The sequence below is a fragment of the Penaeus vannamei genome, chromosome 9 (assembly GCF_042767895.1).
Source record: "Penaeus vannamei isolate JL-2024 chromosome 9, ASM4276789v1, whole genome shotgun sequence".
Classification (NCBI taxonomy): domain Eukaryota; kingdom Metazoa; phylum Arthropoda; class Malacostraca; order Decapoda; family Penaeidae; genus Penaeus; species Penaeus vannamei.
In genome coordinates, this window is record NC_091557.1 from 41,434,763 (window position 1) to 41,447,262 (window position 12,500).

Sequence of the window (12,500 nt, forward strand, 5' to 3'; positions counted from 1 at the left end):
ACACACGTGGTAAAAGAAACATGGACAGCAAATAAGTATTTATATATTTATTTTCAGGCAATAAGTACACCGGCTACAAGGGGCACTGCCAGACCTTAGAATAAATATAACTTAATTTATACACTTAGCATAAGATATACGAGTCGAATACCGGCAACAAAAAAAAGAAATAATAATAATTATGATAATAATTTCCCAGAAAATTCATGACCTCACACATCCGTTCACATTCATTTCATACATTTTTTTTTAAATCTATAGAACATCTTAATTCATCTATGATACAGCAATATAAACAACACAAGAGAAGAAGTTTTCACACTAGTAAATGCAGTAAATGAAAAAAAATAATAATAAAAATTACCCAAAAATAATAATTTCCAATTAGTTATTTTCTCGCAAGATCTCGACGACGAGTATGAAAAGACCACAAAATCCACATAAAAATCCACACGCACACTTACACACACACACAAGAAAAAATAACAACAATTATCCCTCAGCTCACAATAGATTGTGCGAAAACTTCTCTACAAGAAAATAATCTTCTTATCTCAACTGTACAAGTCATGGGAGGACGATTGCCCCTGTAGAAGACTGCATTTCCTGAGAACTCCACATCTGTTTATGTTCTTAAGGCATGATGACTTGAGATGCGTACAACCATTCAGCATACCGGTCTTCTCTCGCCACTTGGATCACCATCATCATCAAAGTGTTTCTCATTATTACACGAAGAATGATTTCTCATCGGACTACACGTACCTGCTCGTGTATGTTAGCTCTGAATATCCATATTTCATTGACTTTTACTAAGCTACCATAACCGTTATTTATTTATTATTTTTTTTTTTTACTTTCTTACTTTCTTTTCTTATAATTTCTATTATATGTTACTTCCTACACGCAAGATTGGAGAATTCGAGTTTTAAAAAAAATATCATCCTGGCAAAATATGCCCTTTATTTCTTTTTGTTTCTTTATCCAAATGAATCTTCTTTTATTCGTGTCCGATTTTATATCTATATCAATATGAAATGAGCCCCAGAAAAAAAATGCGTAATCTCCATTTTCCTCAATTTAAAATCAGCTCTCCTTGTTAAAAAGGTCGACATCATAACATACAACGAGACAAGGCAAGCAGACTGACAATGGAAGGAAGAAGGAAAGAAAGAGACGGAGAGGGAGAGGCGGAAGATGAAGAGGAAGGAGAGGGAGGGATGGGGAGGGAGGAATGGGGGGAGGGAGGGAGGGATGGGGGAGAGGGAGGGAGGGATGGGGGAGAGGGAGGGAGGGATGGGGGGGGAGGGAGGGAGGGAGGGAGGCAGGGAGGCAGGGAGGGATGGGGAGGGAGGGAGGGATGGGGAGGGAGGGAGGGATGGGGAGGGAGGGAGGGATGGGGAGGGAGGGAGGGATGGGGAGGGAGGGAGGGGAGGATGGGGAGGGAGGGAGGGAGGGAGGGAGGGAGGGAGGGAGGGAGGGAGGGAGGGAGGGAGGGAGGGAGGGAGGGAGGGAGGGAGGGGAGAGAGAGAGAGAGAGAGAGAGAGAGAGAGAGAGAGAGAGAGAGAGAGAGAGAGAGAGAGAAAGAGGGATAGATAGATAGAGAGAGAGGGGGGGAGGCAGGGAGAGAGAGGGGGAGGCAGGAAGAGGGTGAGGGAGGAAAAAGGGAGTAGGGAATGGGGAATGGGGAAGGGGAGAGGAAGGAGAGAAAGAGCGGAAGGAAAAAAATCGGAAGCACTAGAATACATTGTGATGTGAAACAAAATAGTTTTAATTCTCCAACATCTGCCTTTAATAACTAAATACAATCATCATTATTGCACTGCATATTATATCATCCTATTTTGATGAATACGAGATAAGTTAAAGGGGTTAAAATGACAGTAACAAGAACAGAAGTATTTTATATTACAGCCACTTGCACCTAGTAACGTCATTGGGCTAGTATCGTTTAAAAGAGAGCAAACACAGGTAAGCAAACACAGGTATGCAAACCGGCAAGTCTGTGATTCAGTTATGGTAACACACATCTTCAGCATAAAGGTTACACCCCAAACAAGCATTTCGAATGTCAAATTAAAATCACACTGAAATGAACATACACATTTAAATTACGTACGAAAATTACAATGCTGTTTGCCTTTTCATTTCTTTTCAACTTCTTTTTTGAAGTTTCGATTCGACTACATATCTTCCTATTGCTTATTATCATCTCTTTCTTTACAATGGATGACTCATATTCACACATTAACTGGTCATTCCTTTGGCACGACAATAAGAAGAAATTTCAGCTTTATCACACATGCAAACATATACAAATCATACACACTTGCATCTGTACATCTCATGATTCCCTAACATAGGCCTATTTACAAATGAGAATATTATATACACATTTATACTCTACAGTTACTGGAATGCCTTGCAATTCATTAACCAGATATTATACTGTATTATCACTGCGTTTCATGGATTCATGGACATAACGAAACACAATATGCTTCAAGTAATATCATTACTGTCCTGTTTCATTTTCAACCCAAATTGCAGATACTGCACTGAAGGGCAAGTATATACATCTCTAATTGTAACTAAGGTAACACGAGAAGCACAGGTGCTGTTTGCAGCCTGGACAGTTCTGGTCGATATATTGCATTGAAGTTGTTTCATGTCACCACCATCAGAGTAGCTGTCTCTCTTCATGCAGTTCCTCTTCTGCCTTCTACTGGCCTCTGATTGTAGTTACACTATGTTACATGGATTTACATTTGGCCGTTTGAATCTGGAGAAAATATGAAACATTTCAACGTGTTATTCTGGTATTACTTTCCCCAGCCTCCTGATACCCACTGTGTATGGCCGGTTGCCGCCTGTGCATCCCCAAATGGGAACTGCAGCTGTATATGTGTTGGCATTGCAGGGGCTTTGACAGACATGGTGAATGGCGCAACCTGCTGCTGTTGCTGTTGCTGTTGTTGCTGCTGCTGATCTTGCTGCTGCTGTACTTGTTGCTGGTGTGTGGTGACTGGAAGAGTAACGGGTGCTGCAGAAGTGGTGACCATTACTTGTTGTGGTGCCTCTGGAATAGCTGGACTTTCACAGAAGCACCAGGACTGCCACTGGTTGTTCCCTCCAAATGTCAGTACATGCGCTGTGTGGTTCTGGCAGTTGTTGGCAGGTCTGGCAGCACGTGCTGGCTGGCCAGGACCCCCAGACAGCATTAACGTTGGGATCTGGGCCATCTGTTGCGGAGTTTGTTGTGGGACTGGCTGGATGTACGAGGTCAGGTGGCTTGCATCCTGAGTGGTAATTATTGCACTTGACTGCACAGTAGCAACCTGCTGGTGCTGTGGCTGTGGCTGGACCTGCTGCTGCTGTATCAGGTATTCCTTGTCGTCTGGTTCTTCCCTGTGAACTTGCACACAGTGACGTTTTAAGCTACGGAATTCTCGGAATGTTGTATCACATCTCTTACAGGCAAAAGGCTTCACACCAACATGCTTGTACATGTGTCGTTTTAGGGCACTCTTATCAACAAAGGTAGCACAACACTTATCACATACAAAGGGTTTTTCACCAGTATGAGTCATCCTATGACGTTTAAGGGCACTAGCCTGTGGGAACTGCTGTTGGCACACCTCACATACATGGGGTTTGGCAGTTTCATGGCTCTGCTTGTGTTTCTTTAGGTCTCTTGGTCGAATAAATTCAGCCATACACTCCTCACATCTGAAGGGTGTCTCTCCTGTATGAGTAAATTTGTGCCATTTCAGGTTATTTTTGCGACTAAATGAAGCATCACATATATCACACTGATAAGGCTTCACTCCAGTGTGGGCTATTTTATGGCGCTTCAAGTCTATGGCCTGTCCGAAAGATGCTGGGCAGAGATCACACTTATAGGGCTGCTCACCAGTATGGGTAATCATGTGTCGTGTGAGGTTGTTTTTGACACAAAATGCAGCTTGGCAGATCGCGCAAACATATGGTTTTTCTCCAGTGTGAATCCTACTGTGCCGATTTAAGCTACTTTTCTGGATGAATGCAGCTCCACACATCTGACAGGTGTATGGCTTAACCTGGGTGTGAATCCTCTCATGGGTTCTTAGATGAGAGATCTGCTTGAAGGCTTGTTTGCAGACATCACACTGGTACGGCTTTTCTCCCGTATGGGATCGCTTGTGAATGTTGAGGTGACTGCTCTGGACAAACTTCGAACCACACTCATTACACTCATAGGGCTTTTCACCACTATGAAGACGCATATGTAATCTGTAGCTGTTGATGTGCGTGAACTGGGAGTTACACTGGTCGCATGAGAGAGCCTCCTGGTGGGCATGCTGACGGTGCTTCATCAGCTTGTTCATGCGGGAGAAGACGACATGGCACTGGTCACACTCGTATTTCTGAAAGTTAAAAAAAAGAAAAAATATTTAGTTTCACTGATAAGTACCAAATCGGAGGTTTTTAAACTGTTACGGGAACACTCCTTGATTCCACAACTTTAAATTGGAAAAAGCATATGTCACATAATCCATAGAAAATGCCTCTACATCACCCTTTATCTTTCTATACCTCCATTGGTACATCCATTATTCATGTTCTTTTTAATTAACATTATACATTGATCGGCAATTTCATGTCTCACCTCTGTCTGGTCCACGTGAACCTTCGCATGATACTTCAGCTGAGTGTCTCGGGCAAACATGGCTGGGCACTGATCGCACTGGTAGATCCTGTTCAGCTTCCTTGGGATGAAAGTCAGCTTACGTTTCTTCTTCCGTCGGCTGCGTAGTTTCCTGCCCTTCTCTTGTTTGATCTGAACCTCGTCATCCTCCTCCTCCTCCTCATCTAAGAGGTCATTGTCTAACTCGGCTTCCAGCGCATCTTCTTCCACCTGTGCAGAATATATACAACATTTCTGTTATTGCATTTAAGCTATCTTTGAAGAGGTCAAATCAGCTTGGCAAAATATAGCAAAACATCTTTATCCTGTAAATAATATACTGTTTAAAGGGAGTATTAAGAGACTGAGCGTGTGTTTTCGTAGCCTAAAGCTATTCAGCCATTTTCAGTCAGGGAACATCATCTCTTAATCTAGTCTGATAATCACTGATTTAAAACCTCCAAAGGTATTTGTAAGAAAAGGAGAGAAAATTAAAATCTAAACACAGTAGTGCTTTTCACATCTACACTGTAACTGTAAACTGACTTAATAGCAAAATACAATGTTATAATTCTTCATGGTGAACCAATGACGAAAGCGTAAAAAAATATATAAAAAATGGTCTAGGAGATATCTTCTATGGAGGCAGAGACTAAAGTAGTAGTAACTTAACTTACAGATATTAAAGGTAAATAATAAAAAAAAGAGAGAGGGGAGACGAAAAGGGAAGAAGAGAGACGGGAGAGGAGAGGGAACGTAAAGAAGGGAGAGTGGAGAGGAGAGGAAAGCTACAGAAGAGAGAGGACACAGGAGAGGGAAGGGAAAGAAGAGAGGGGAGAGGAGAGGGAAGGGAAAGAAAGAGAGGGGAGAGGAGAGGGAAAGGAAAGAAAGAGAGGGGAGAGAGGGAGAGGGAAGGGAAAGAAGAGAGAGGGGAGAGGAGAGGGAAGGGAAAGAAAGAGAGGGGAGAGGAGAGGGAAGGGAAAGAAAGAAAAGAGAGAGAGGAAAAGGAGATTATATCCTTATGTTTGTTATTCAGTGCACGCATCAACAATTTGCTTGTCTGGACTTTTCTGCAATCCCCAAAGAGATGGAGCCTTCCAAAGTGAGACTTTCAGACTCTTTTTTTTTCATCTCTTTCACCCAAAAAATTGTAAATGCCATAGCCAAAAATCCCTTATCACGGGGAAAACACATTTTCCATTCTTCTAATTTTTCCTTCAAGGAGCTGACAGCACAGAGCTTAGTTTGAAGTATCCAAAAGCCTTAATTAGGATTAACTGAAAACTTGCATTGCCAGCACTCCTAAAACTCTCAAAACTTTTACTCGTAATCCCAATGAGTACACTGATATATACTGAATCTGATTTCCCGTCCAATGCCAGACAACATATTCATTTGATCAAGTTCCTCAAGGCCAAGCATTGTACATTTCAGAAATTAAGTCATCTTATGAAGTGCTTTAAAACGCTGAAAAATAACAATGGAAAAGAAAGAAAGAAAGAAAAAAAAAATGGAGAGAACAGTAGGGGTTAGAGCAAAGAAAATGGGGGGGGAGTGAAAGGTAATATTATATCAATTTCTTCAGAGTCAAGTCTTTATGTCATTTACAAGAAACAGGGATGACCTGAATCCCATTTCAAATTTCTTTTAATGATTCTGTTTAAGGCTGAAGGAATACTGGTCAGCAACTCTGTCTGACTTAGGAAATAAAAGGAAATTTGCCATTCTCAGGTCACTTGCTTGGCCTAGCTATTGTATTCAGTGCTTAAAAGAAAGAAAGAAAAAAAAATAATAATAAATATATAAATAAATAAAAATAACAACAATAATAATAATAAAATAGGTAAAAACGTTCGCCTCTTGTATGTTTGCATTATCTACACCTCGGGTTCTTCAGCAGAGACATCCATGCATTTTTGGAGATATGATGACCCACTGCAAGGGGTTTGGGTGTGTATACTTGTATTATTGAACATATCAATTCACATACACAAGTAGAATGATAGATTTTCTTTCATCCTGTTCCTAGTTATCCATATCTCAAATAAATTTAAAAACTAATAACATTTTTGGGCACATGACAACTAAAAGGCCTGGTGACGATGACTAATTTGACAGTCAAGTCAAGGGGTATAGGGCTATACTGGGCAATCCACTGGGAGTCTAGAATCATCACGAGGCTTATTATACCTCCTGATGTAAGAACTTACTTAAAATAATGATTCACTATTAAAAGAATGTCACCGATAATTATATGAATATCAACATTGTCCGAGCATACCATTCTGAACTTACCTCATCATCCAAAATCTCTTCTTTCTTGACTACCCCTGGTGGAACCCCATTGGCCATCTGCTCGATAACTCCTTCCACGGTGGGCTCCATCTCCGTGGGAACGATCTGCCCGATGCTTCCATTCACAATCTGCGCCATGCCGTTGTCGCTAATGTGCTCGACACCCCCGTCCACAATCTGCTCCAGGGGGCCATCAACGATCTGCACCATCGTCCCTTCAACCACATGCTCCATGAGCTTACTGGTCATTGGGGTATGATTCATGGTCTGGACGTGATTGAGCCTAGTACCGTTCTGAATGCCCACTTCTGCACTCGGTTTGCTCTCCAGGCTCTGTGTCAGCATACCCTGGTCGTCATTTGTGCATAGGGTTAAGGATGGAACTTTGCTGACTTCAAACACCAGCGTTTGAGATCTGTCTTCTGAAAAGATTTGGATACTTGCCATGATAAAATCCATAAAAATAAATCCATCTAATCTGTCTACTTTATCACTTGTTTGTACACAAAAATGCGAATTGGCTGCATTTGATCCCACTGATGTAGCATCACATTAACTTTATAGCATTACTGTAGTCATTTTCACCTATCTATTTCTTACAAACAAATAACATTCATGAAAATTTACCAAACAAAATGAACAAAATATAAAAAATAAAATAAAAGGACCAATTCACCCAAGATTCAACTTTACTTCTCAAGAATGTGATCCCAACATTTCATCTACAATAGTCCGTAACCTACTACCAACTAAACTGTCCCCTTACATCCACTAAATCCTATAAATATAACTTGCCTTCCATCCTTTCATCAATTTGGTTCAAGATAAACTATCCACTTCTAGTAATCTGCATCAGTTGACGTAATAGACCTGAGGTGGATGTGATCGTCTGCGGAAAAGACTTCATTAAAGAAAAAAAAAAAAAGAGGGAAAGATAGTGGGACATATATAATGTAACAATCCATGTGTACTGCAACTCATCTCTCACCAATGTATGTAAAAATGTCTAAGATGAACATAAACTTGCCACAGAAAGGATATACTACAGTTATTTGTTAATGTGACTTGACATTTTATCCCTGTTTTGAAGAAATCTTGAAGCCTAAGAATTCTGTCTGAAATAGCTACATTTTCAAATACACCAACAGCAATCGGTAATTTCTGGAAAGTTAAGTTACTTGAATATATTGATTTAGAGGTCACACATAACACTTTACAAACAAGGCCAATCTGAAATTGGCTCTCTTACTTTCACAAATGTTTTTCTACGTACATCAATTCTCAACACTGACGATTGATTAACACCCAGTATACTCAATACTACTCATCCTACTGTCAGAATACATCTCTCATATGACTAAATCATCCAGTCACAAGGACACACAGCATCTTATCAAACAAATATTTTTTTGTTCTTTATTGTCAAGGTGGAAGTGATCCTTACATCACAACCCTTCTCTTTAACAAATATCTTGGCTTATGTTCTTACTGTACTCAATGTCCTTGGCTTATGTACTTACTACATACAAATAGATATATCAAAGAAGTGGAGTTCTATTCTGTTTACTTATAAAAATATCAAAGAAGTGGAGTTCTATTTGGTTTTCTTATAAAAATATTAATGAAGTGATGTTCTATTTGGTTTACTTATAAAATTATAAGTAATAATCCTTCTTCATAGAGTTCCTTTTGGCAAATGCAAAAAAGTCATGACTGATTTTGCAAGAACGCAGTACATATAACAACAATTTTGATGATACATCTTCTGTAATACTCACAAAGATGTAATATCAAAAACAATCACTATTCATACTGTTTTGAAGAATAATTCCTTTTTAACATCTTTTCTTCCTTGATTAGATAAAGAAAACATTTCCCTATTTTCATTCATATCAATTTGTTTTTGAGCACCATAAATTTAGTAATCTGAAGTCTTTTATAAATATATCATAATTCTATCCAAGTTCCTTTTGAATCTTAGCATTTGATACCAGTCATGATTTACTTAGTCTTACTTTAAGAATTTTAAACTAATCAGAAGTGGCTACTCCTGGACAAACATAAAATTAATAAAGCCATGTAATAAAGAGACATATAAGGGACAAATACTCTATCTCTATTTGATGAGTAACAACAACAACAACAACAACAACAACAACAACAACAACAACAACAACAACAACAACACTTTAAGCCCTACAATTCAGATGAAAAAATTTGCCTTGAGGGGCAGATGATGAGAACATGCTGTTATGGGAAAATTTGGCTGAGGGCCAGAGTGATGAGAACTTTCCGTCACGAGAATTTTGACTCAAGGCCGAGTTGATAGGAATGACTCGCCTTGAGGGCACAAAGCTCTTGAAGGCATTTAGGAAGTTGCTTTTAAATATTTCCATTGATAAATGAGTGTGGAATGTAGGGAGGATGCCATTTCTGCGATCAGAACCTTAATCTTACTCACTGTGACCTGCGGTGCAAGTTTTATTTTCAGAAAATTTAATATTATGACACAAGTAACAAGATGTTACTTATTAATATTATCATTACTGTACTGATCAATGAAAACAGACTATTACCATCCGGATAAAGCAAGTCAAATGACAATTATATACACTGGAAAAAGGCAAAAAAGCCTAAAAACACATGCAAAAACAGAGAAAACAACAATGCAAAGAGAGGCATGGAGTCTTGTCACCACAGCCTACAATCCACACAGCGGGCAGAGTGGCTGCACAAGGAAGCCTGCTAATGCTCATATTTTGGGCTACAAAATGAGAATGAAGCATTCTGATCCAATTGGTTAATTAAAATCCATACATAGAGTATACAAACTGAAAATATTTCCTTGCAAGATTTTCTTCGTTCCCACACTTCTGTACTTGCACTGTAATTTTTGTCTCCATTATTTCTTATTTAATTATTTCATTTCTTATTTTATTATATATAGATATAATTTTTTTGCCTCATTTAGTGACAATGAACTCGATAACAACATCACAAAAAATTCATTATAACATGCTTCCTCCCTTCTGCCCACTTTACTCCATTCACTGAAATAAGAAAACACAACTTGGAGAATATATTTCTTTTACTGTCGACACACCTATACTTCAAGGACAGTTAATTTAGCATTGAAATAGATCTCATATGATAACAAGCTGAACCACATTCTAGTAAGCAGTTTGAATCTGTAAAGCATAATCAGATGAGAGAACACAGTAGTACTACGGCTTTCTATGACATCATATTTCCTGACACAATCTAAGTATTAAAGAACAAAAGGCTGTTCAGATGTCCATTCTTTTTTTATTTATCTGCATTTCCAAGTCTATTAAAGAAATGGGACACTTATTTTATAACTATATTTAGTGACAAAAAAATAATAATAAAAAAAGTAAAATAGAACCCCAAAATAAGCAATCATTGACAAACATATACAAATACGTGTCTCCTGTAATTCAAGGTCAACTGGTGTCCCAAAAGAATCCAACTCATCAATAAAAAATATATACACATGTATCATGGCTACCAGCGATCTATTCCCACGAAAATACCAGAAGAAAATGGTATGAAAGAGAATAGATATCTTCACGGCGCAAGAGGTGTGTTTGACCGGTTTCCATTATGTAATGCATTTCTTACAGGGGTATACTCGAAACTGGTTAAATACATCTCCTGTACTGTGAAGATTTACATTTTCATTTATAACTTTTTCTACATTTGTTGCAATGAATAATGTTCATAATACCAGAAACTCAACATTCTTTTTACATGTTAGGAAAAGTAGACCACAGTATATTAGGATTCTTCCTATTCCTCCTTCCAATAATTAAATTTAAGTAGGAAAAGATAAAGAAAATAAATGGTCATAAGGCATATACAAAACATTATTAGGTCTAAAAATTAAGCTGCACTCAGTAGACTAAAGGTAATTATAGTTCAGGAATCTTTACTCGCAATGCTAAAATACAGCAATGCCATGGCCTCCACATTTCATCCTCCAGGAAAGCAATTAAAACCCTACCATGTAAATCATCATGAAACAAGAGCTTTTGATTATCAAGGTATTAGTCCAAACTCTATTTAGTAAATTATAAGCAGGAAACATTTCTTAGCCTTTGTCAGGCATGGAAGCTACAGTGTCACTTCCAACAGTACTGTTTTGAATAATTAACAAAATATTTAAATCATTACAGTAGCACATTTTCAGGATGCATGCTATTATGGAGAACAATACAATAAACCATCAATTTGGTAAATGGCAAATAGTTATCTGGAAGTTCATTACTTGCTTCACGTCCATTGGCATGACCTCCAGCCTGTCAGTGCTCTGACAAAAGCGAACACAACTTCACCACAAATAATATATGTTCTTGCAAGACTGAGTTTATAGACCTACCTTGCAATTCATGTCTAAATAGAGAACCAGCCTAAGTTTTATCTTGCCAGAATTTTATATGGTAGAGATCTGTTACTCTCTCTTTGAGTGTGACGGGTGTTGGCCATAGAAATCACTTATCACAGCTGCATAGTTATGTTAGACTTCCATCACATTTCACAGCAGGTTTCAAGTAGATTCAGGGAGAACATGGGCCTTCATTTCTACCGACAAAGAACTGTCATTTGACCCTCTGATTTGACCTCATTTTCATTTATGGAGGTGAGGTCATATATTAATAAATACATCAAGCTAATGTGCAAATGGAGCAGTTCTGGATTTATTCTAAAGATTAATGGGATTATCAAGTTTAAATCTGACACTGCAGTTTACTGATAATAGTGTATATTATTAGATATGACATCACTAAGGCCTAGGTTTAAAAAACATGATCTGGTCTATACTTAGTAGGTACCTACCTTTGTAATTAACAATTTCTTCTTATGTAATGCAATGACCTTTATCATATACATCAAAAGTGTTATATAATACCAGTGAAAAGGAGTAGCATATAGAGATCCATATCATTACTAAATGTATTATATACCTACATGATTATTAGTATAATTAAAGATGTGGATATAAATCTATTCATAATTTCAAATTTAGTACTGATTTTCAGATGAAATTTCAAGACAATCAAAGAAGTAAAACAGATAAAGGAAAAAGTAGTATGCAAGTTCCTTATTATGTATATTCCACTTATTTCAATAATATATTATTATTTGATTTGTAGTTGCATGATGTTAACAAATAACAGACTATATTCATTGCTTCTCCACAATGGAATATCTACAAAATATTTGTTGTTAGACTTTTTCTAACACCTTTAAAATCATTATATATAATGTTATTAAAAGTACTAACAGCAACAAAAACTGCAAAGAATCTTTCTAAAAAAAATCAAGGAAAGTAAGCAGGTGAGATAGACAGAACTAGTAAATTGCCTCTTTGAAAACTAAGCACTTGCGGAGACATCTATGGGTGAACACGATTAATAACCTTCATTCACAGTGGACATGGTGTGTATTTTGGCCATCCCGGCATCACTAGATTAGGAACAAGGATCAAGTAAACTTTTGGCAACAGCGCCATAACATT

At 38.0% G+C, this 12,500-nt stretch overlaps 2 protein-coding genes across 4 annotated transcripts in view; one reads left to right on the plus strand and one right to left on the minus strand.

Annotated features, from left to right (window-relative positions):
• The window catches only part of LOC113824751 (nuclear envelope phosphatase-regulatory subunit 1), a 239,110-nt gene that overhangs the window by 170,168 nt on the left and 56,442 nt on the right, over nt 1-12,500 (plus strand). The window lies entirely within an intron of this gene.
• LOC113805027 (zinc finger protein 431-like) overlaps nt 1,769-12,500 on the minus strand; it is an 11,369-nt gene continuing 637 nt past the window's right edge. Inside the window, exons 2-5 of one of the 2 annotated variants that reach the window (XM_027355940.2) lie at nt 7,757-7,850; nt 6,962-7,383; nt 4,649-4,897; nt 1,769-4,406 (exon numbers count right to left, since the gene is read on the minus strand). In XM_027355940.2, coding sequence (XP_027211741.2) covers nt 2,823-4,406; nt 4,649-4,897; nt 6,962-7,383; nt 7,757-7,763 — 2,262 coding nt within the window. In that variant the 5' untranslated portion in view covers nt 7,764-7,850 and the 3' untranslated portion in view covers nt 1,769-2,822. The remainder of the gene's footprint in view (nt 4,407-4,648; nt 4,898-6,961; nt 7,384-7,756; nt 7,851-12,500) is intronic. The other variant, XM_070125755.1, reaches the window with a different exon arrangement.